This window comes from Lissotriton vulgaris, chromosome 2_1 (assembly GCF_964263255.1).
Source record: "Lissotriton vulgaris chromosome 2_1, aLisVul1.2, whole genome shotgun sequence".
NCBI lineage: Eukaryota > Metazoa > Chordata > Amphibia > Caudata > Salamandridae > Lissotriton > Lissotriton vulgaris.
In genome coordinates, this window is record NC_141687.1 from 868,722,661 (window position 1) to 868,748,262 (window position 25,602).

At 50.2% G+C, this 25,602-nt stretch overlaps 1 protein-coding gene across 4 annotated transcripts in view; it reads left to right on the forward strand.

Annotated features, from left to right (window-relative positions):
* Positions 1-25,602, forward strand: part of INCENP (inner centromere protein) — a 212,983-nt gene that overhangs the window by 108,223 nt on the left and 79,158 nt on the right. For 2 of the 4 annotated variants that reach the window (XM_086956376.1, XM_086956375.1), the window contains exon 16: positions 22,361-22,561. In XM_086956376.1, coding sequence (XP_086812502.1) covers positions 22,361-22,561 — 201 coding nt within the window. Of the gene's footprint in view, positions 1-22,357; positions 22,562-25,602 lie in introns of all 4 variants that reach the window. The other 2 variants (XM_086956374.1, XM_086956373.1) reach the window with 1 other exon arrangement.

The following is a 25,602-nucleotide window of genomic DNA, read 5'->3' on the forward strand; positions in this document are numbered from 1 at the left end:
TCGGTGGGTCGTGTTGTGTTTGAGGCATGTGGGCTGCTGAATTCATATCTGTGCATAGATCGCCGCCTAGTGTTGGGTCCGGATGATCGCACATTGTTGTCCTGGAAGAGTCTTCGAAGTATCACGAGAAAGGTGGCTCCTCCCCTGGGCTACAGTGCGCATGGGTCACACTCTGGTCACACTCGGAAACGCCCTTTGCTGACACCTACTTCTCACCGGTCAATGGATCCCTGAACACCGATATCATCTTCCACACCACACGCAGAGCTCAATGGAGAAAAGCGTTCTTCACCCTACTCACCGTCTCCTCCACCAGAAAATCCGCTCACAGCCTAACTCTCTCCATCACACCATCCCAAGCCTTTCCAGGCAGTGCCACCATCACTATTTATAATAACGGGATTGTCCTATCACAATCCACATACAGGAACCTGGAACTGCTAGACAACATGTTCCCCACCTTCAAAGAACACCTCTCCAATTCACGGACAAACACTCATATCTCCCCCAGTCCCACCAACCTTGACCTCACAGCTACATACCCTTCATTCTGATAGATACATCTGGCGTGTGGATTCCTCACCTTGTGAATATCCCCCTTGCATCAGCAACGTTCGGAAATTTTCTTCGTAGCACGCCGTCGTGGGCGATGTCACAGGAGCACGGCATCGCGCGCGACTCCGTCTGACGTCACCGACCCCATATTAGGCCCGCGCCGGCGTGATGACGTCAGTTCCCTTTTTTCCGCGTCTCCGACGCTAACGGTTTTCGGGATCTTCAGCGATACCTAGTATCTTTCTGACTAATATTTGTCACTGTTTCTCTTGCGACTTTGTTCTTCTCCGGAGATGTCGTCGAGGAAAACAGGCTTTAAGCCATGTAGGTCTTGTGCCCGCATGATGTCTATCACTGACCCACATAAGGATTGTTTGTGGTGTCTTGGATCGGGCCACGACGTCAAGAACTGCGAGTCCTGTTTTAAGATGAATCCGAAGGCGCTTCGGGAGCGTGAAGCAAAGTTGCTCTTGGCGAAGGTGAAAAAGGACTCTGGGCGACTTTCGAGATCAACGTCACGGAGATCGAAGTCGAAGCAGAGGACTCGGTCGAGGTCGAGATCGGCGTCGAGGTCTGGAGACGACTCGAGGTCCAAGGCGAAGTCGAAGTCCAGAGAAAGGTCTAGGTCTAGATCTAAGTCGGCTTCCGGGCATGCTTCAAGGAGAAAGCATAAGAGGAGGAAGCACAGTTCGAGACATCATTCGGGGAAGGATTCCTCTGACTCGAAGAGAAAGTCTCACAAACACCGTAAGGACTTTGTCTCTCCTTCACCTGCTTTGTCTAGAGTGGGTTCTCCGGAGCCGGACCCGGAGCCGGTTTCCTCGGAGCATGAAGAAGAGGAGGTGACTCAAGAACCGGCTTCGGCGGAGACTCCTGTGAATCCAGAAGGTCAGGGTGAGGATGTGTCGGGTCGGCCTCCATTGCAACATCCGGTAGGTCCGTACCCTTCCTTTCCTGGTCCTGGGCAGGATCCCTCGCATTTTCTCAATGCGATGTTTGGAGTTTATTCTAGGGCGATGTACCCCGCTGGAGCGCCTGGTGGCCCCATGGGTCCGTTATCGTACAACCTGGGTATTCCTCAGTCGTATGCCCCTGCTCCATTTATGCCTTTCATGCCGGCGCCTCTTTCACCTTGGCTCGGTACGGCTTCACCGAGGTCCTCGACTCCGCATGCGGCTTCGCCGACTCCGGATCGACCTCGCAGTCGAGATCGAGGTACCACACCTGTTCTTGACTCTCGTCCTCCTGCTTCGGTTCCTCGAGCGACGTCTGAACCGGCTCCGTCGGAGTCGTTACCGGATCCGTCGACTTCGATTCGAATGGAGTGGTCGAGGCGAAGAGCTCAGCGTCTTCTCGAGCAAAAGGATGATGAGAGTTCAGATGTGGAAGAAGGCGAGCTTCCTGATCATGGTGATGACTTCGAAGAGCTTCGGGATGCTAGTGGTCTGGAACTCTCTCCCGAGTGGGGTCTGCCTTCGACTTCTGATGCACCATCAAGGGACGTGGCTCCTTATCACGTGGTTATTAGGAAGGCTGCTGACCTTCTTAACTTAAAGCTGCCCACAGTGGAGTACAAGCCCAACATTCTCACGGAAGTCCTGCATTCTCCATCTTCAATTGTGGAGCCAACTTTGCCGTTTACTGATGCCTTGTCAGATCCAATTAAGGAAATTTGGAAGAGGCCGTTGTCTGCTCCTGCAGTTTCAAGGGTTATTGCAAGGCGCTATAGGGTGGCTCCTGATGACCCTGCATTTCTTTCTACGCATCCGTCTCCGGAAAGTCTTGTGGTTCAGGCGGCTTGTTCTAATAGGGCGGCAGGCTCCTTCCCTCAAGTGCCTGCTGACAAAGAGTCTAAGAAGTTGGATCAAGCTGCGAAGAAGACTTTCTCTTCTGGAAGCATGGCTCTAAAGTCGTCAAATGCTACTTGCCTTTTAGGTAGATATGTGCACGCGCTGATGGACTCAGTGAAGCAATTGTCACCAAAACTTCCTGAGGAGGATAGGAAAAACTTTAATGAAGTCATCTCTGACACTCAGGCTGCGGCCCGCATGGTCATCCAAAGCGGCATGGACACTGTGGATTCAGTTGCCAGAATTATGGGCTCATCCATTGCAACTAGGAGAGCCGCATGGTTAAAGTCATCTGATTTCTCAGCGGATGTACAATCTACTTTGTTGGACTTACCCTTTGAAGGATCTGGCCTTTTTGGTAAGAAGGCAGATGTGGCCTTGGAAAGGTTTAAAGACAGCCGTGCCACTGCGAGATCGTTGGGTCTGCAGATGAGAGGGTCTGCAGCTAGAAAATTCAAGGGATTTGGTAAATCTTCTTTTCGTCCCTTCAAGCAGGGCCAACAGCAGCAGCAGCAGAACCCTCTATATAAGTCCTATAGAGGTAGACCGAGGGGTCGTGGACGTGGACGTCAAGTCTCCTCTTCCTCCACTTCCTCCAATAATGCCCAACCCCCACCCGCATCAGCAAAGCAGCCCTAGATCCACTATTCTGGAACATGTAGGGCCAGTAGGGGGTCGGCTTACTCACTTTCTACGAGATTGGGAATCGGTTACATCAGATCTTTGGGTTCTCAATCTCCTAGAGAATGGGTATGCACTTCCTTTTCAGGAGTTCCCTCCCAATTACCCTCCTTGCCAAGGTTATTGCTCGGAGGACCACCTGCTTCTCCTGCAGGAGGAAGTCCTGGCTCTGTTTCGAAAGGGAGCGATAGAGGTGGTTCCAGAGCAGGAGAGGGGTCAAGGGTGCTACTCCCGGTATTTCTTGATTCCAAAGAAGGATGGCAGACTTCGGCCTATCCTGGATCTCAGGATTTTGAACCTCTATCTCAAACAGGAGAAGTTCAAAATGCTCACCCTTGCTCAGGTTCTTCTGGCGCTGATGGAAGAAGACTGGATGGTGTCGATCGACTTGCAGGATGCGTATTTTCACATCCCAATCCTGAAGTCGCACAGGAAGTATCTCCGTTTTACGGTGGGATCGCAGCACTATCAGTTTGCGGTTCTCCCGTTTAAACTTACTACTGCGCCTCGAGTTTTCACCAAGGTGATGGCGGTGGTGGCTGCACATCTCAGGAGGTCAGGGATTCCTGTATTCCCTTATCTAGACGACTGGCTGATCAAAGCAGAGTCGCCGGAGATGGTGCTCCATCATCTGCAGGAGACAACTCAGTTGTTACACAGGTTGGGTTTTTCGATAAACGTACCCAAATCTCACCTGGTGCCCTCCCAGCGCAACCTGTTCATAGGTGCGGTACTGGACACTTCTGTATGTCGTGCATTCCCTCCACCTCAAAGGATTCGCGACATTCAGGAAATGATTCCTTTATTCTTCAATGGAGCGGTTGTTCCAGTCCTGAAGGTCCTTCGTCTGCTCGGTCTGATGGCTTCTTGCATTCTGTTGGTCAGTCATGCACGCTGGCACATGAGGGCGCTCCAGTGGTGCCTCCGCAGGCAGTGGTATCAGCACAACGGAGATCTCAGGGAGTCTGTGAGGATCTCCAGAGAAACTGCAGCGGACCTGTCCTGGTGGGCCGTGGAAGGCAATCTGTCACAGGGAAAGCCTTTTCAGCTACCTCCATCAGTGGCCACAGTGATATCGGATGCATCCACTCTCGGGTGGGGTGCTCATCTGGGAGACCTGGAGGTCAAGGGTCTTTGGTCTCTGGAAGAAAGGTTGTTTCACATCAACCTTCTGGAATTGAGGGCGATACGTTTGGCGCTCAAGGCCTTCCTCCCTTCCCTTCGCGGTCGTTCGGTCCAGGTCCTAACGGACAACACGACTGCGATGTGGTACATCAACAAGCAGGGAGGAGTAGGGTCGCAGTGTCTCTGCAGAGAGGCTCTGCGTCTCTGGTCCTGGGTTCAGGACCATCAGATTTGTCTGGTGGCAAATCATCTGGCCGGGGTTCTGAACGTGCGTGCGGACAGTCTCAGTCGGCAGTTTTCTGCCGACCACGAGTGGAGGCTTCACCCGGAGGTTGTTCGCAACATCTTTCGGATGTGGGGGACTCCTCGGGTGGATCTGTTCGCCACTCGCGAGAATGCTCACTGCCCTTCATTCTGCAGTCTCCAGTATCCGATGCAAGGAGCATTGGGGGACGCGTTTCAGTTGAGTTGGGGAGATCGACTCCTTTACGCGTTTCCCCCCATACCTTTGATTCCTCGGGTTCTGAGGAAGATTCGTCAAGACCGGGCCCAAGTTATATTGGTCGCCCCGGATTGGCCGAGAAGGGTGTGGTATTCGGACCTACTCCACCTATCCTCTCACCCGCCGCTCCGTCTCCCTCACAGGGCAGACCTCCTCTCTCAGTTGGAGGGGCAGGTTCTACACCCCCACCTCCAGACATTACACCTTCATGCCTGGAGATTGAACGGGGCAACTTGAGTTCTTTTTCTCTCCCTCACGAGGTGGTGGATGTCATTCTCTCTGCCAGGCGTGACACCACTAAGTCCATTTTCTCCTATAGGTGGACAAAATTTGTTTCTTGGTGCAGGGAGAGGGATATTGACCCTTTGAGGGCTCATTTGTCTAATATTTTACAGTTTGCCCTTTATCTGGCGCAGCAAGGTTTGGCTGTGTCCACGGTCAAGGGTTATCTTTCGGCCTTATCGGCGTTTCTGTTTTTGCCGGATCAGCCTTCTCTCTTTAAGTCTCCGGTGGTTGTGAGATTTTTGAGGGGTCCTGTGAATATGTTTCCTCCTACCCCTTTTATTATTCCTCATTGGGATTTGAATCTTGTGCTGACCTTTTTAATGGGTTCTCCCTTCGAACCCTTGCACAAGTGTCCATTGAGGCTTCTCTCTTTTAAAACTATTTTCCTCGTTGCAATCACCTCGGCAAGGAGGGTAAGTGAGCTTCAAGCTCTAAGTTCCAAACCCCCGTTCCTGACCATTCATGCAGAAAGGATGGTTCTTAGGACCAGGGCTGCTTTTCTGCCTAAGGTGGTGACTCCTTTCCATCTTGGGCAGTCCATTACCCTTCCTACCTTCTATCCTCCCCCTCACCCGTCTAAGGAGGAAGAGAGACTGCATCGCCTGGACCCTAAGCGGGCGGTGTCCTTCTATCTGGACAGGACTAAGGACTTCCGGGTGGACGACCAGCTGTTTGTTGGCTTTGCTGGCTGCAAGAAGGGCAGAGCGGTGCACAAGCGCACTCTTTCCAGATGGATAATCCTGTGCATCAAGATCTGCTACTCCCTTGCGGGTAAGGACCCTCCTGAGGGTATTAGAGCTCATTCAACTAGAGCAAAGTCTGCAACATCTGCTTTGTCTAGGGGTGTGCCTGTTGAGGATATTTGCAGGGCCGCGACTTGGGCCTCCCTCCACACTTTCGCGAAGCATTACTGCTTAGATACCGAGGTGAGGAGGGATGGCCACTTCGCGCGTTCTGTCCTCCAAGACTTCCTGGTGTAGCAGAGTGGACACCCTCCTCCGGGAGTGGGGACTGCTGTGGGAATCTATTCACAAGGTAAGAAATCCACACGGCAGATGTATCTATCAGAAGAACAAGTTACTTACCTTCGGTAACGCTTTTTCTGGTAGATACTTTATCTGCCTGTGGATTCCTCACTGACCCACCCGCCTCCCCGTTGTCTACTCTGCTATACCTGGTCTTTCTGTATATATGATTATAATACTGTTGTATTGATTTGGTTCTATTTGTACTGTGTACATTGTATATTTGCATATTTGCTATCGTTGGTCCGTCCGTGTGCCTCGAAGGCACGGAAAAAAGGGCGGAACTGACGTCATCACGCCGGCGTGGGCCTAATATGGGGTCGGTGACGTCAGACGGAGTCGCGCGCGATGCCGTGCTCCTGTGACGTCGCCCACGACGGCGTGCTACGAAGAAAATTTCCGAACGTTGCTGACGCAAGGGGGATATTCACAAGGTGAGGAATCCACAGGCAGATATAGTATCTACCAGAAAAAGCGTTACCAAAGGTAAGTAACTTGTTCATCAGGGACACACCTACCACCCCTGACCTTCCATCCCCTACCCACAACCCCACTATCCCAATTCAGCACTCAATCACAGACACAGATCGCTCCCCCTCATACACCGCTCTTTCCCCCGCCCCTTCTACCAACTTGCGGACCTCCACACATACCTTCAACACTCCTATCACACCTACAGCGGGCATTAACACCCCGCTCGCAGCTGACAGCACAGCTCCCACCCATAACACACCTAACTTAGCCCAGCACCAGAATAACACGCACTCCGACAATTCCCCCCCTTTATCCCTCCCCATCCTCAGTCCTCATTACCCTCTAACCAACGTCGCAGAACATACCCCCTCTCTTAATTTAACTCCACCTCCCCTCAACAGGACCATCTCCAATCCCACTTCCCCTCCTACTCTCAGCCCCCATTACCCTCCCTACACCCCCACCACGGCTACCAGTCTCCCAGCCTACACCTTGACCCCCCCGCCTACCACCAATGCCCTCACCCATAACGCCAACTTCCTCCCTACCTCATCCACACCCCTCCCGCCCAAAACCTCTCGCCTCCCTAACCCCATCCCGCACACCAACACAACGCAGTCCTGCTCGAACACCAGCCCTCCCTCCCACCTGCACACGAATTCCCTGGTCAACCATTCACCCCTGACTGCCACTCCCACCCCCACCACCTACCCTACGATGGAATACATCACGGCCACCCTCACTCAGATCAAAGAAGACATTCACGCCATCAAAGAACTACTCTCCACACAACCCATACATCCCCCACCCACCTCCACCCCCCTCCCAACTTGTCCCCTACTCCGCCGGTGGACTCCCACCCTCATCACGCCCCACACCTGGCGTCAATCCCTGCTCATAGGCGCAACTGCCCTCGTCCCCCGCATCGCCCCTGCAAACCCTCACACACCTACACCCCTGTCAAACTTGTCCCCCACCCCTCCGACTAACTCTCGCACTCAGCTATCCCCCAATCTGACCTCAATCCCAGCTCTTAATCGCAACAACCGCCCTCGCCGCACCCACAACTCTTCTTCTGACCTCGACACACTCACCCTTCTCGGCTCCTATGACCCAGCCCCCCAAATTCACACAAGCACCCCACACCATTCCCACGATGCACCCAAATCCCCTTAGACCACCCACACTAAACAGCAGATTCTCCATCCCCAATAACCTTAGAAAAGTCCCTCTCTCGCTAGAACCATCTAACACCCTCTACACACCCCGTCTCAAATGCATTCTTCTCAACTGCAGATTGGCCACGAAACATTCCGCAGCCATTGCTGACCTCCTCCTATCGCGGGACCTTGACCTAATCATCCTGACTGAAACGTGGCTAACTGAATCTTCGACACCCATAATGGACATTCTGGTTCCTCCCAACTACCACATTATCAGGCTCGACAGAACAGGCCAAATAGGTGGTGGAATCGCATGCATCTACAGGAACAACCTCTCTGTTCAGAAAGTCAATTCCACATCCCTACCATCCCCAACATCCTGGGAATACATCTGCCTCGACATTATTAGTGAGGGCAAACAGATATGCTCTCTTCACAGCATCTACCACCCACCCAGGGACAACCTCACCTTTTCCCAACAAATCATGGATATGATCTCAACCCATTCCGGACGGCAGCTCACCCAAATATACCTGGGTGACTTCAACCTCCACTGGAATGACCGCAACGACGCAGTGGTAAATAGTCTTAAAAATTTCCTCGATGACCTAAACCTCACCCAAATTTGCAACAGCCCGACACACGAGAAAGGTTCTACCCTCGACCTGATCATCTCCAAAGAGGACTCTATCCAACTCGAATCCATCCAACCCTGTGACTGGTCAGATCATATTATCACGTTCTTTATCAATGAAAAAGTCAAAGTCAACCCGGCTCAACTCTCCAAGCCCAAAGTCTGGAAAAGAGACTCGAAAAAGCTCAACCCAGGCTCTTTGCCCCCTAACAGTTGCAATCTCCTACTCCCACCTACAGGCGCCACTGACGTCCAAACTCTGACTGACCACTATCTCAACACTATGACCTCTATAATTAATGAGGCTGCACCTATGCAGCTAAAAGTAGTCTCTACTAAAATCTCCAAACCATGGTACGACGGGAGTCTCAACGAGGATAGAAGAGACATGCGAATGGCAGAACGGACCTGGAGATCAGCTCCCTCCGCAATGCACCTAAAAGATCTGAAGAAAAAGAGAAACGCCTACTTCAGGAAAATAAAACGCTCAAAATCGGACTTCTTCAGCCTCCAACTCGACCAAGCAAAAAACCGCCCGAGAAAACTGTTTGAGCTAATCAAGTCACAATCCAAGGAGCAACCACAACCACTCAACACTGGGCGTGAGGCACCCTCCTGTGAAGACTTCGCTGCTTTCTTTACCCAAAAAACTGACAAAATAAAAAGCGATCTCCTCACTGACGCAAGCCTCTACTCCAAACCCCAATGCCTAGCACCCACTGAACCAAAAAACAATGCTACATGGTCAACCTTTGGCACATACTCGGAAGAAGAAATTGGCAAATTACTCAGCACCCTGAAACCATCCAATCACCTCACGGACCCCCTCCCTGCCTTCGCAGTAAAAGACTTTACCCCTTTGCTTCTCCCTCTCTGGACTAAAATCATAAACAGCTCTCTCCAACAAGGAAGCATACCGGACTCCCTCAAAGTTGGTCAGGTCACACCTCTACTAAAGAAACCAACAGCCGACCCCTCTGATCTCAACAATTACCGTCCCATCACCAATATCCCCACTCTCGCCAAACTGCTGGAAAAATGCGCACAACTACAATTGACTAAACACATTGAGCAATTCGATCTCCTCAACCCTCACCAGTCAGGCTTCCGAGCAGGACACAGCACAGAAACTGCTATGACTCACATAATTGATGACGCACTTCAAATGCTAGACCAAAACGACACCTGCCTCCTCATCCTTCTTGATCTCTCCTCAGCATTCGACACCGTTAAACATGAGAATCTACTAGAACTACTAAACACAAGAATGGGCCTATCTGGAACTGTCCTCAAGTGGTTCACTTCCTTTCTTCACAACAAGTCGCAGAAATTCAAGAGCAACAACCGGATGTCCTCGCCAATACCTGTAACGCTAGGCGTCCCCCAAGGATCCTCTCTATCCCCAACTTTGTTCAACCTAGTCATGGAACCTCTCACCACCTTGCTACAAGCATCCAATGTACACTTCCACATGTACGCCGATGACACCCAACTTTACCTCCAATTACAATCACCCAATGACATCCTGCTCCTGAACTCAACGATCAGATGCACCCAATCCTGGCTTGCCGACAATCACCTCAAACTCAATGCCCTGAAAACAGAGTTCCTTCTGATCTCACCTCCAGCGAAGATATCCACCACTCAACATTGGCTTAAACTCCTAACCGCACTCAATGTCCAACCCCCCATCGTGGACTCAGCAAAATCTTTAGGCATAACACTCGACACCAATCTCAGCATGCAGCAACATATCAGCAAGGCAACAAAGGGAGCGAACTTCCAGATCAATACTCTGAGGAAACTTAAACCCTACCTCCCAGCCAAAGACTTCCAAACTGCAGTACAAGCACTAGTCCTCCCTCGAATTGAATACGGCAGCACCGCCCTCTGCGGACTCCCCCTTACTACAACCGCACCACTAAAAGCTTCTCTAAATGCTGCAGCGAGACTCATCACTGGGTCAAAAAAGCACTCCCACATTACCCCTCACTTGAAACCCCTGAATTGGCTGCCTTTTGAAGCCAGAATACATCTGAAAATCGCCTGCATGACACACAAGGCGGTACACCTAAACTCACCCGGCTACCTTGCTCAGAAACTGACAATCTCTGGGGGAATTAGAAACACGAGAGGCACAAACAATCTTCTGCTGAAACCTCAAAGATTCCGGAAGGAAAAAACATACAAGCGCTCCTTCTCAGGAATGGCGCCTAGAATTTGGAACTCACTCCCTCCCGAAACCAGGCTTATCTCCTCCACTACACTCTTTAAAAAAAGAAGTGAAAGCTATCCTCATGGCTAAATACACTTGAACTAGTATCTCGAACCCTATTAACACCCTGCACCGATCTGAACTACATGTTTGACCCCTTTACTTATTTGTTTGAGTTGTCTTATTATTCACATGATTGGCTTTGCAGTCATTTATTTGTACTATTTGTACTGTGTGATCTATTGATTTACTTGTCTGACTATGTTCCCTCATGTACCCTTCTATGTAAAGCGCTCTGATATCTGCGAAGATCTTGTTCGCGCTATATAAAACTTTTTAAATAAATAAAATAAAATGGGCATTGACTCCATCCTCAGATTGTTTTTTTCCGCCATTGGGTTCGGATGTATATTGATTCCCTCTAGTCAGAATCGATGAACTTTAAGGCCAAACGGTCTTTAGTTTTCTTCGTCGGTATAGTCTTGCGTTCGGTGCCTAACTCTTCCAGCTCGGTTCCGAGCCGGATTCCATACGCCCGCGTGCTTTCGGCGCGGAGGGCCCAGTCGACGCGTCAGACCCTATCGACTATTCATCATGGACCGAAGTCCGTTCAAGAGATGTCCCGTCTGCAACTCAAAGTATCCCCACATCGACGTCCACCCGGTGTGCAACAAGTGTCTGTCGCCGGACCATGATGAAGCCAGTTGCATGGCTTGTTCCCGTTTCAGGTCCAAGAAGACGCTTAAGCATCGACGCGCTGCGCGCCAGGAGGCCCAGCACACTGCACCGGCGCCTGTGGACATTTTCGATGCCAGATGTCGAAGAGGAAGCTGACCGGGAAATCGGTGACAGCCTGTCGAATCCCGCGTCAGAGGTCGACTACAACTATGACGCGGACGCTGAAATGTTCGAAGCTGAAGAAGTCGTCGACGAGGTAGGGGACGACGACTGGGCCTTTGGGGCCATGGGGGATAGCTCGAGCAATGGGCGACCTCGCACTGACATTGGGGCCGTCCCCGCTTCATAAGGCTCAGGTCGAGGGATCGCCACTAGGCCTTACCCAAGATCTTACAATGGGTTCTACGGCCCCGCCTTCGGGCTCGGCCACGGACATTGCTATTCAGCCGCACCCTGCAAAATCGAAACCGAAAGTGAAACCAACTGTCTCGACACAAGCAACTGCACTGGTGCCCCCCTCGAAAGTGCGCATTACTTTGGTCGGATCCAAGGCCTCGGAGCCCTCTGCGCCGAAGAAGCAAAAGGGTGTTGTCGATCCGAAGGCTCAAGTCAAGGGCGTCGAGACTAAATCGGCGCCGAAGGCGGTTGACACCAACAAAGGACTTGGTGATCCGAAGGTTCTCGAGACTCCGCGTCAACAAGACAAGGCCAAGAGCGGCGCACCCCGAGAGTCCACGCCTAGTGGTGCCTCGAAGGATCCCGTCGGCGCGGCCGTCCGCCGCTTTCACCAGGCAAGTGACGGACTCCCTACAGCGCATCAAGGAGAAGGCCTCGGCTGTCGGACCAAGAGATCCTCCACCTTCGAAGCCAGTCGAGAAACCTCACAAAGCGTCGACGCCCATTCACTTCACGTTGCCGCCGAAGGTGGAGCCGAAGGCTTTCACCCCTAGAGCGGTCGCCAGCGTGCCCGAGAAGGTGTCCTCGGTGCCGAAGTCGACGACGGTGGTTCCCACCTTGAAGCATCGGCAATCTTCAGTAGAAGAACAACAAGAACACTTTATTGATGCCGAAACTGGCAGACTTTCCCTCCACAAGCGCAAAATTGCCCTGGAACAACCGATGGAGTCCTACAAGATTTCTTTAAAGAAAAAGGACTCTGCTTCGACTCCTGTCCTTGTGGAACCACTTTCTCCACATGCCCATAATGTCTCGCCCACTTACTCTGACGTGGACGCTGGGGAGGGAGATGATGAGGATGAGTACAGCTATCCTGTCTACACAGACCCTGATGATACCAATGAACCCTGGGCTGCTGGTGCTGACCCAGGTGATCCTCATTCTGCCCCAGACACAACTTTATTCTGTGAAGACATCACCTACAGAGGATTCAGCAGCGTTCAATGCCCTCATTGAACTACCGGCTAAAAACCACGACGTCCAGCTCCATGCTGACCCCATTGACGTGGATTTTCTTTTTAAAACCTTTTCAGTCTCAGAGAGAACTGTCAAGACTCTGCCTATGTTAAAAGGTGTCTTAAAACATGCTGGGGAGATCTTTAAGGAGCCTACCAGAGCCAGGGTGATAAACCCTAGGTTTGAGAAGAAGTACAAACCAGCGCCTACTGATCCTACTTGCATTAAAGGACAGTTGCCTTTGGACTCTCTTGTCGTTTCAAATGCCCGGAAGAGGGCTAATTCTCAGACAACTGGTGATGCTTCTCCCCCAGACAAAGAATCTAAGGTGTTTGAGGCATCAGGGAAAAGGGTGGCAGCACAAGCGGCCAATATCTGGCGCATTTCCAATACGCAAGCGCTTCTAGCGAGGTATGACAGGGCACACTATGACACACTGGAGACCCTGTTGCAGCACCTGCCAGACGAATACAAGGAGGCAGCTGAGATGCTTATTCAAGAGGGGAAGCTAATATCTAATGCTTCAATTAAATGTGCACTAGACGCGGCTGACACCGCAGCCAGGGCTGTCAACACTAGTGTCCTGCTGAGACGACATGCCTGGCTCAGAATCTCGGGGTTTAAGCCAGAGATACAGACCACCATTCTTAATCAAACAGTAAATCCAGATCATCTGTTTGGCCCAGAGGTTGACACCACCTTGGAAAAGATTAAGGACACTGGAAATGCTAAGTCCATGGGGCCTTACAGTCTCAGCAATTCAGGGGTGGGTCTTTTAGTCGCTCAAGCACTAGAGGCGTTTCCAGAGGCCAGCTCTCCCAAACCACGCAGTACTACAAAGGCAACACGCAGTCCACATACACCAAACAAAGTCGAGGTGGATATCGTGGTAACAGCGCCAAGGGCAGGGGTCGTGGAAACAACAACTCCAGATCCTCTGCCACCAGCAAACAGTGACGCCTTGTCACTGCCCCCCGACCACACAACACCGGTCGGGGGGGGGACTTCAGCAGTTCCTGCCGGTCTGGAAAACCATCACCACAGACAGGTGGGTCACACAGCTCATACAGTACGGCTATTGTCTGGAGTTAACATCCACTCCACCCAACTTGCCCCCAAGACACCGTCCTATGTCCAACGAGCACTTGCACTTATTGCAGCAGGAGGTCATCGTCATGCTGCAAAAAGGGGCAATCGAGCTCGTGCCTGTGGAAGAAAGAGGCACAGGAGTTTACTCACTGTACTTCTTGATACCGAAGGACGGGTCCCTCAGACACATACTGGACCTCAGACCCCTCAATCAGTACATTCTATCGGAACACTTTCATATGTTGACCCTGCAGCAAGTACTCCTGTTGCTCAGTCAAGGGGATTTCCTCACGCTTTTGGACCTGAAGGATGCGTATTTTCACATTCCGCTGCACCCGTCATACAGAAAATACCTCCAGTTCACTATCCAAAACCAACATTACCAGTTCAAGGTTTTGCCTTTCGGAGTCACCACGGCACCCAGGGTGTTTACAAAGTGCCTGGCGACAGTGGCAGCGCACCTAAGGAGACAGAACATTCACGTCTACCCTTATCTGGACAACTGGCTTATCCAGGCAAAGTCAGCCCAGCAGTGCGCCGCTCACGTGTCCCACACCATTCACCTTCTTCACGATCTGGGATTCTCACTGAATTACCCAAAGTCCCACCTCCAACCCGCCCACATAAGGCAGTATCTGGGTGCGACGATAAACACTCTGGCAGCCACAGCCGAATTCATTGAGGGTCAACAGTATCAATCGCTGATACGATTCAAACCCCAACACTCGCTTCCAGCGCGAGAGTTCATGCAGTTGATAGGCATGATGGCCTCCTGCATCTCCATAGTCCCGCACGCGAGACTACATATGCGTCCGCTTCAGGAGTGCTTAGCACGTCCGTGGACTCAGGCTCACGGACAGTTGAAAGACCTTGTGTTGGTGAGCTGTCGGGCATACAACTCTCTGCATTGGTGGAATCCACAAAACCTTTGCAAGGGATGACCGTTCCAAGAGCCTGTGCTACAGATCATCCTGACAACGGACGCTTCTCTCCAGGGATGGGGAGCGCATGTACTCCATTACACTGTGCAGGGACTATGGACACAACAGCAACGGAAGATGCACATCAATGTTCTGGAACTGATGGCAATCTTCATGGCACTAAAGGCCTTCAAAGTACATCTGTGCAACAAGGTCGTGTTGATCCGGACGGACAACATGACGGCCATGTACTACATTCAGAAGCAGGGAGGAACACACTCTCCACAGCTGTCTCATCTGGCTCAGAGCATGTGGAAGTGGGCCATTCAGAGAAACCTCTTCCTCATGGCAGAACACCTCCCTGGCAAGGACAATTAGATGGCGGACCTGCTCAGCAGGTACAGCCACCAAATGCACGAGTGGGAGATGCATCCATCAGTACTCCACCCGTACTTCCAAAGGTAGGGTCATCCAGAGATAGACCTGTTCGCCACAAAGGAGAACGCAAAATGCCAAAGCTTTGCCGCCAGGTTTCCACGCCCACAGCCGCAAGGCAATGCGATATGGATGATCTGGTCAGGCAAATTTGCGTACGCTTTTCCCCCAGCACCTGTGATACCGCTGGTGGCACGCAAGCTCAAGCAGCACTCGATGACTCTCATCCTGGTTGCTCCAACGTGGGCTCGCCAACCCTGGTACACCACGTTTCTGGAACTGTCCGTGGTACTGCATCAAAGGCTGCGCCTCACACCCACCCTTCTGACGCAGAGCCATGGCGACATTCAGCATCCAGATCCGCAACAGCTCAACCTGGCGATCTGGCTCCTGAGGTCTTAGAGTTTGGCTACATCAACTTACCTCCTGACTGTATGGACATCATCCGGGAGGCAAGGAAGCCCACCACAAGAGCATGCTATGCAGCAAAGTGGAAGCGGTTTGTTATTTATTGTGCAGACCACAACATTAACCCGCTAGATGCATCTATTCAGAACATCATTTGTTATCTTTTACATCTGTACAAATGTAATCTGGCCTATGCTTCCATTCGCATACATTTATCCGCAATGGCTGCTTATCTCCAAAACAGGCATCACCTCTCACTCTTCAGGGTGCCTGCCATTAAAGCCTTTCTGGAAGGACTCAAACGAGTCGTTCCTCCGCAGACTCCACCACCTCCTGAGTGGAACCTCAATGTGGTCCTCACCCGGCTGTTGGGTCCCCCCTTTGAACCACTGCATTCCTGCGAGATTCAATTCTTGACATGGAAAGTGGCTTTCCTTATAGCGATTACGTCGCTGCGACGAGTTAGTGAGCTCCAGGCACTAACTATTCAAGAGCCATTTATTCAAATTAATTCTAACAGGGTGGTGCTTCGCACCAACCCTAAATTCCTTCCTACGGTAGTGTCTCAATTCCATATTAACCAGTCTATTGAATTACCTGTGTTCTTCCAAAATCCTGAGTCATTGGCGGAGAGAATGCTCCACACCCTTGACGTCAAACGGGCCCTGATGTATTACATTGATAGGACCAAGGATTTTAGAAAAACTAAACAACTCTTTGTTGCCTTTGCGCCACAACACAAAGGTAACCCCATTTCCAAAGCTGGTATAGCCAGGTGGATTGTTAAATGTATTCAGATCTGCTATCTGAAAGCCAAGCGTACTCTCACCATTCCACCGCGGGCCCACTCCACCAGAAAGTTGGGGGCCTCCATGGCTTTCCTTGGAAATATTCTTTTGGAAGACGTATGTAGAGCAGCCACATGGTCTACCACACACACACATTTACAAAACATTGTGTTGATGTGCACTCTAAACAGCAGGCAGCTGTAGGGCAGGCTGTTCTAAAAACACTTTTCCAAACTGCTGCAGGTGGCACAGGCGGCCGCCGTTAATGGAGGGACTGCTATGTATTCTATGCACAGATATGAATTCAGCAGCCCACATGCCTCGAACCGAATATGCTACTTACCAGTATGCATCTGTTCTTGGCATGTAGGGCTGCTGACATTCAGATCGCCCGCCCTCCTCCCCGGCGCCTGTAGCAGCTGCAGAATTCACATATACTTCTACCATGGTCATCATTCACTTAGTTTCACTCCATCTTGGCCACAATTGCTAAAAACAATCTGAGGATGGAGTCGATGCCCATGCGCACGGTAGTCCAGGGGAGGAGCCACCTATCTCGTGATACTTCGAAGACTCTTCCAGGACAACAATGTGCGATCATCCGGACCCAACACTAGGCGGCGATCTATGCACAGATATGAATGTCAGCAGCCCTACATGCCAAGAACAGATGCATACTGGTAAGTAGCATATTCGGCATCCAGGCATGCTACTCTAGGGCTAAGAAGGAGCCTCCTGTTGGGCTGAGGGCCCATTCCACTAGGGCCACGGCGGCTACTACTGCCCTGGGCCGGGGAGTCCCCTTGCAGGACATCTGTCAGGCAGCTACGTGGGCCTCGCTGCACACGTTCGCAAGACACTACTGCCTGGACAGCCAAGTCCGGAGGGATGGCTTCTTTGGCCGTTCCATCCTCCAGGACTTTCTGGTGTGAATATTCGTTCGTAGACCTAACTCTGGGGCTGGTATTGCTGGGGTATCTATTCTATGGTAAGGAATCTAATACTAACCTGTTTCATTCAGATGCACAAGTTACTTACCTTCGGTAACAATATATCTGTAAGAAACCGTAGTCGGTATTAGATTCCTTACCGCCCCACCCATCCTCCCCGTTCTGCGAACCGATATCTAGGGTTAAGGTCATCCCCTTTCAGGGCCCTTGTTTCATGGCACCAATGTTTATCATGATTTAGAAAACGGGGTGGTGATGAACAGAGTGTCTGAGTTAAACAGACCACTCTTACCCAGTCCAAAGATCAGGGCTTGATCCATCACCGTTATTTATCTCACTGCCCCATCCCAGCTCAGAACCTGGCTATATGCAAATCAGTCTGTCCCTGACCCAGTGCATCATGGGAACAGGGCAGACTAAACTACCAAGCCAATTCTTCACCAGAAAGGAGACAAGCTACCGGGGACCGGTTTCTGGCATTTCAGCCTTCTTCGGCCCGGATTGCTTGAATCCTGATGGAGCAGTGAGAAAGGGACTCATGTCTGAGTATACCCTGCCACACCTATAGTGGCCAAAAACGATTTAGAAAACGGGGTGGTGATGAACAGAGTGTCTGAGTTAAACAGACCACTCTTACCCAGTCCAAAGATCAGGGCTTGATCCATCACCGTTATTTATCTCACTGCCCCATCCCAGCTCAGAACCTGGCTATATGCAAATCAGTCTGTCCCTGGCCCAGTGCATCATGGGAACAGGGCAGACTAAACTACCAAGCCAATTCTTCACCAGAAAGGAGACAAGCTACCGGGGACCGGTTTCTGGCATCAGGATTCAAGCAAACCGGGCCGAAGACGGCTGTAATGCCAGAAACCGGTCCCCGGGAGCTTGTTTCCTTCCCAGTGTAAGAATTGGCTTTTGTAGTTTGGTTTGCCCTGTTCCCATCATGCACTGGGACAGGAACAGACTAATTTGCATACAGCCAGGTTCTGAAACTGGGATGGTGCAGTGAGCTAAAAAACGGTGTTGGATCTAGCCCTGATCTCTTGACTGGGTGAGAGCTTTCTGCTTAATTCAGAGACTCTCTCCCTCACCACCCCTTGTTGTAAATATTTTTTGTCCACCCTAAGCGTGGAAGGGTATTCTCAGATGTGAGACCCTTGCTCATTGCACCATCAGGATTCAAGCAAACCGGGCCGAAGACGGCTGTAATGCCAGAAACCGGTCCCCGGGAGCTTGTTTCCTTCCCAGTGTAAGAATTGGCTTTTGTAGTTTGGTTTGCCCTGTTCCCATCATGCACTGGGACAGGAACAGACTAATTTGCATACAGCCAGGTTCTGAAACTGGGATGGTGCAGTGAGCTAAAAAACGGTGTTGGATCTAGCCCTGATCTCTTGACTGGGTGAGAGCTTTCTGCTTAATTCAGAGACTCTGTCCCTCACCACCCCTTGTTGTAAATATTTTTTGTCCACCCTAAGCGTGGAAGGGTATTCTCAGATGTGAGACCCATGCTCATTGCACCATCAGGATTCAACCAAACCGGGCCGAAGACGGCTGTAATGCCAGAAACCGGTCCCCGGGAGCTTGTTTCCTTCCCAGTGTAAGAATTGGCTTTTGTAGTTTGGTTTGCCCTGTTCCCATCATGCACTGGGACAGGAACAGACTAATTTGCATACAGCCAGGTTCTGAAACTGGGATGGTGCAGTGAGCTAAAAAACGGTGTTGGATCTAGCCCTGATCTCTTGACTGGGTGAGAGCTTTCTGCCTAATTCAGAGACTCTCTCCCTCACCACCCCTTGTTGTAAATATTTTTTTTCCACCATAAGCGTGGAAGGGTATTCTCAGATGTGAGACCCTTGCTCATTGCACCATCAGGATTCAAGCAAACCGGGCCGAAGACGGCTGTAATGCCAGAAACCGGTCCCCGGGAGCTTGTTTCCTTCCCAGTGTAAGAGTTGGCTTTTGTAGTTTGGTTTGCCCTGTTCCCATCATGCACTGGGACAGGAACAGACTAATTTGCATACAGCCAGGTTCTGAAACTGGGATGGTGCAGTGAGCTAAAAAACGGTGTTGGATCTAGCCCTGATCTCTTGACTGGGTGAGAGCTTTCTGCTTAATTCAGAGACTCTGTCCCTCACCACCCCTTGTTGTAAATACCAATGTTTATCATGGCTTTGCATTTCTGGCATTGAAAAGCTGTGTATAAGAACTGACGTCCGCGCGCGAGGACGGTGTCTAAGTACTCCGGCAACGTCATCCCGACGACAGACGTGGAGTCGCAGACGACGCCTACCGACGCGCAAGGGTACTGCTACGCAAGTTTCCGGATCCAGTCTGACACCTGGGGATATTCTAAAGTAAGAATCTAATACTAACTTATGTTTCTTACAGATATATCGTTACCGAAGGTAAGTAACTTGTGCTTCTCCAGTATTGTAAGCTTTCATAGATTCACATTTATTTATTTTAAAAACTTTTATATAGCGCTGGCTAGACCGGAGGTATCAGAGCGCTTTCACATGAGCATCGGATCATAGTTACAGGTTACATCGTTACAAAGGTTACACAGTTCTTAGAGCATGGCAACATAGTTACTTGTAAGGTCGAGATAAACAATAAGCACAAATACGTAAGGGGAAAAGAAGGAAGGTGAGAGATTCAGGGGAGGAGGGTTGGAGTAGCCCTCCTCCCCTGAGGGGCTCACCTTGGATTTAGCACGGAAAGTGTTTTATGCACAAGTGCGTGAAAATCTGAGGAGCAAGAGGTTCTCTCAGGAGGGTTCTAGAGGGTGAGGAGCTCTGATTGGTTCAGGGAAAAGCTTGGTCTTTTTTTTTTTACATAACCAGGGTTATGGGTTGCAAAAAGGACATTCGCCTAGGCCTCTTTCAGTTTGCTATACTGCTAAGCATTTCCTTTTTTATGTACCGGAGACTCCCGTCTCGACGACTGGGAATGATTCAGGCATGTGAATCTATGAAAGACACCAATACTGGAGAACTACAGATTACTGGTAAGTAACTATTCTTCTTCCTCACCATTCCTTTTCTATGTCTCTGCTCTTTCGCACACTGTTCATATACTGTTCCCATACAGTCACAGTTCTGTCTTAATGGCTCCGTTTTGTGGCGCGGAAAAGTTCTCCGAAGAAAACTGACGTAGGCGCGCCGGGGTGGGACTTATGTGACCTTGCTGACTACATGGGCAATGTCTGGGCCGAGTCGCATGATGCGGGCGCGCGCCCCCGGCGCTCAGGGATGCTGGGCACATTGTTTCTCCGGATCCAGTCTCACACCTGGGGTTAATTCTACGTTAAAGAATCTGCAGCTAGAATCTTCTCTACCAGTAACTCGTACTTTTGACATGTGTCCAATCCTGTTTGGTGTATATAATGTATGTACTACTTAGGGGTACTCTTGAAAGGCAGAAAAAGATGGCAAGACCATTTTTGTGAATTATTTTTGTTCGCTGAAGAGCCCAGCTTTGTCGAACCAGAATTCTGGGTTTGTGTGTACAGTTGCTACCCCAAACTGGATTTTCGTGTTGGATGTGGGATGACGCTGATTATTCCACTTCCTCACTCAACACTCAGAGCCCAAGTTTAGCATGGCTGTAGAATTTTCCTATCTGCAAAATTTCTAAAGTGGTTAAATGTGGCCTTGGGAACTCTTACCATGTTGCTTATGGCCGGCCCAGGAGTCGTTCCCACCCACTTGCCCGTACCATCCATAAATGTGACCCCTCCAGGCATCCACTCGGAACACTTTTTGGACCAGAAGAAGTTAAGAAAATTACTTGAACTGTGAGGAACCCTGAAGGACTAGAACTGCCCCTTATACCCAGGGAACAGAAATGGACTTTAAGTCATATGGTTCATCGATTCAATCTACAGGGGTGCATCAAGCTACAAAAGGCCTTTTCTGAATTTGACCAGTAGCAAAAGGACCTGGACTAGACAATTCTGTTGGACTCTGTCTGACACCTTGAGTCTCTGTGACGCCCCTGAGGTCCTGGAGCTTTAATTGTGCACTCCTGTGGTGGATTGGGACTTCAGCTCCCATTGAGGTCCTCCTCAAACTGCTTTTAGGTACTTTCCTGCAATCATTGCTACTTTATATGCTCCTGTTGCTATTTATACCTACAAGTCTAAAAATCCTTAGCTCCAGTTCCCCATCTTTGATTTTTGTCCTTTTGGTAAATTCTGTTTCTGTAAAAAAAAAAATGTATCTCATTTTTATTACTTGGGCAGTGCACAAAGTATTTACGCAGCACCAATGTTCTTAGACAGTCTAAACATCTATTTGTAATTGCATTTATATATTTGTCACTTGTGGGTCATCTGAAACACGTGAATCCACAATGAAACTAATATTCTTTCTAGAAACCTGAAGCCCAATCTTCAAGTAAAATCTACAACAGTTCAATAAATATTCCAATAAAATACGGTTTACTCGATCTAGCAGATGACTTCACCATAACAGGCTGAGTGTCGGCGATGCTGCCTAAGGCCATTTAAGATGACTTTTTTTAAGTAGTGACTTGAATGTTGTAGTGCTCCTTTTGCGAGGGATCACGTCCTAATATTGCTTTAAGGACCTCTCCGGGGAACGCTTTGCAATGTCCACTTTCAATTTGACACTACTTTGTTCTTAATACATTTCTGTCTGAAAAGTATTCAGTGCTGGAAAAAAAAACATGATTATCCGCTGCTTAATCAAGGAGCGGTTATGTGGTTTCATTAATCCAGTCCATGTTTAAGAGTGAAATATGCCAAATACTTTTAAAAGCTCTATTGTATTAACATCACGTAAGCTTTCCAGTCTCACTGGGGATTTTGAACCATTCCTGCTCGGTGATTTGGACCAAGTCTAAGTTTTGAATGGCCTTCAGAATAATTTCTTTAGTCTCTGTGCTTTCTGTGCATCCATATTGCTTCCTCCAGTTTTCGTTAACACTCGACCTCCAGACCATTAGTTGCTTCTGTTTATGGTGAAGACTATTCTCGGTCTGCAGCTTTTCAGTCCCTATAATTTTTGGCCCACCCAGATGCACACTGGTCTCTTCAAAATGAGAAACTAGTTCTTTTTTTCAGTATTGATACTTTAACTAAATTGAATGGCAGCATTGCCTGTGTCCATTGCACCACATTAATATCTGGCTATTCCTCTGTGAGCAGGAACAGCAAGAGCGCCAAGAAAAACTGCGCAAGGAGCTGGAGCAGGAGAGGAGAGTCAAGGAGGAGCAAGAAAGGAAGGCCAAAGAAGAGCAGGAGAGGCGACTCAGAGAGGAGCGGCGAGCCAAGGAGGAGCGGGAATTGAAGGCTAAGGAACAGGCGGCATTGATTGCAAAATCTCTTAATGTCACGTTGGATGTTCCAGTAAGTACAAACTTGCCTCTACTTTATCTTTCGACACCTGTGTAGCTGAGAAGTATGTTCTGTATTTTGTTACAATGGTCAGCATTTGTCCCAGCTACTTTTGTGGCTAAACTGAGTATTGAAAAAAATTGAGTAACATTCATAGTGAACAATGAGCAGTTAATCAGGGTTACAATATTTAATAAAACTGCTTTACTGTGATAACCTTTCTTCTCCAGTCTGTTCTGGATATGGTAACTTTCGCACTTTCTTTGAAATGTACGTCCATTTTGCAAGAAACTGGCTCTATATAGTGCACCAAACTGATGTACACGGCAGAGAGTCCAGGCAAGCCCCTATGGAAATAGAGGCACAAATAATGCACCAAATTTTCTTTGTGGTAGTGTGGCGAGCAGTTGGGCTTATGAGGCGGTGCAATTTCTGGATCATTAAAGTCCTCCCATGGAGGAACAAAAATGTATTGCTCTCAAGCACTTGTAAGCGACTTACAGGACTGTTCTTTTGGACGGGGGCAAGGTTCAAGGCCACACCAACAGGCCTCTGGAGGCTCTGATATGTTCAGGTGCAGAAATGTCATGGTTTCTGGTGTCCCATTCACTTCAATGAGAACTGTCTAGTTGCCCCAGTATTGGAACTTTCATAGATTCCCATGCTTTGTATCATTCCCCGCCATCTGAATGGGAGCCTCGGTAGTATCACAACCATAGAAACAAAAGAGAGAAATAGACATAGGCCTCATCTCATTTTGTATCCTATCACTCTCTTTGGTCCTGGCAAAATGTTGGTCTCTTTTACACAATCAGAGCAGCCTCACCCCATAGAACCTTCCTGGGAGAGCTCAGAGCCTCAGAATTTTCTACCGCACGTTGTGCTAGGGAGTCTCCACTGAGCTCTGCTCAGTTCTCATTCTTACTAGTGATTTCTTCAACTTTTCTACTACAATCAAGACATGTCTGACAAGGAGAAGAAGGCCTTATTCAGGTCCTGTGCGTCTTGTGGGGAAAAACGACTTTTTGTGGAAGATAAGCATGAAAGCTGTATTTCTGTAGTAGGGGATCTCTGTGTATAGTCATAATCTAGTGAATACTCCCGCCCATGTGCGTGGACCCCGGAGCAATCAAAAATAATCTCTTAAAGTGTCGAAAAAATGCAAAACTGCACAGACACTTAAGAGAGAATTTAAAGACAGATAATGTAGCCTATAACCAGGCTACACTGTCCAGTACTTCAACTAGAAATTCCACCAAAAATCCACAAACGGCAAAGTCTGTCCAGATTTCCCTTGCCTCAGCAGCAAAAACCCTCTGGAATGATAGAGAGGAAGACATGGACAGACAATCCCCATAGGCTGCCATTATGTGGCTCAAAACAGGATACTGTGCCTTAAGAGAACTTTCCAGAACTTCACAGTATCCCAGAATGCACTGCAGGTCCCTTTTACTTTCAGTCCTTTTTTACGGCTCCTGCAAGCAGGACCCTGGAGCATTGAGCTCTCCCTTTTCAAGGGTTTTTTGGTGATTTTTCACTGCTTTTTCAAAGTTAAGTGCTTTCCAAGTACTTTGGTGCCTTGGTTTTTGCTCTTTGTTTTATGTCGAATATGCCTGCATTATTCGACAAATGCCCGGAGTGATCCAGGTAGAAGGCCAAATCAGATCCCCATGAGGTGTGTATCCTCTGCCTTCCATCTTCCCATGTCCCAGAGGAGTGTGATATCTGTCAAGGCTTCTCTGGCAGGACCCTGAAGGACAGAAAGAAGATCAGGCATAAGGGCCTTGAAGAAAGAAGACTGAAGGCACAAGGTCGGTCTGGAGGGGTCTCATCTGCCCATGCTGAGGCCTCTGGGGGGTTCCCCAGGGGCAGGAAGACCATTCTCCGTCTGGGTCGATTGCACAGACTACGGCGTCGAGAGGGATGACTGCGGTCTGTTCCCCGTCGTCGGGAGCGAAACTACGTCGACGCTCGGCGTCTAAGGACCTTACAAGGCCACCATCGAAGTCTCCTGTGACTATTTCCTCGTCGTTGAGTGATCGACGTCGAAAGGCCCGGCGTCGGCGCTCGCTGTCGAGGCGACTTCGCCGTTGGCGAAGTGGAGACGGTGGTAGTCGTCGAGGAAATCCTCGCCGTCGAGGCGCAGTTGATCGCCGTCGAGGTGCAGTTGATCGCCGTCGAGGCGAAGGCGTTCGACGCCGAGGAGGAGAAGACGCTTGACGTCAAGAGACCGACTCTCGCCGTCTGGTCGCCGTTCTTCGACGCCGAAGAAAAGTGGAAGGAGACCTGACGCCATGGGAGGTTCGCCAACATCCCAGGCTGGTAAAGGAGGATCACCGGGCTCCGTGTATTCCGAGGTGTATACCCCGTCACAGAAGGTTACGCCACCGCCTCCATTGCCGAGGGGTCCCCCTCCGAGAAACCCTACTCCTCCTTCGTTACCACCACCTCAGCCTGGACCTCGGTTGCCAGAAAAGCTGCCTCCGGTTCCTCCGAGGTCGGTCTCACTGCCTAAACTTCCGACCCCTCCCAAGGGGACACCTGAGCCGAAAGCCCCGGCCAAGCCTAAGTCACCTGCTCCGGTGGAACCGGCAGATCGACCAAGGCAGAGGAAGTCGCGATCACGCTCCGGACGGAGAGGAAGATCGAGGAGTCAATGCAGATCCTCCACCAGATCAAAGCGTCGCCATAGGAGAAGGGGATCTAGGTCCCGCACAGACTCCTCCAGGACCTGCACGGACTCCTCCAGGACCTGCACGGACTCCTCCAGGACCTGCACGGACTCCTCCAGGACCTGCACGGACTCCTCCAGGACCTGCACGGACTCCTCCAGGACCTGCACGGACTAATCCAGGACCTGCACGGACTAATCCAGGACCTGCACGGACTCCTCCAGGACCTGCACAGACTCCTCCAGGACCTGCACGGACTCCTCCAGGACCTGCACGGACTCCTCCAGGACCTGCACGGACTCCTCCAGGACCTGCACGGACTCCTCCAGGACCTGCACGGACTCCTCCAGGACCTGCACGGACTCCTCCAGGACCTGCTCC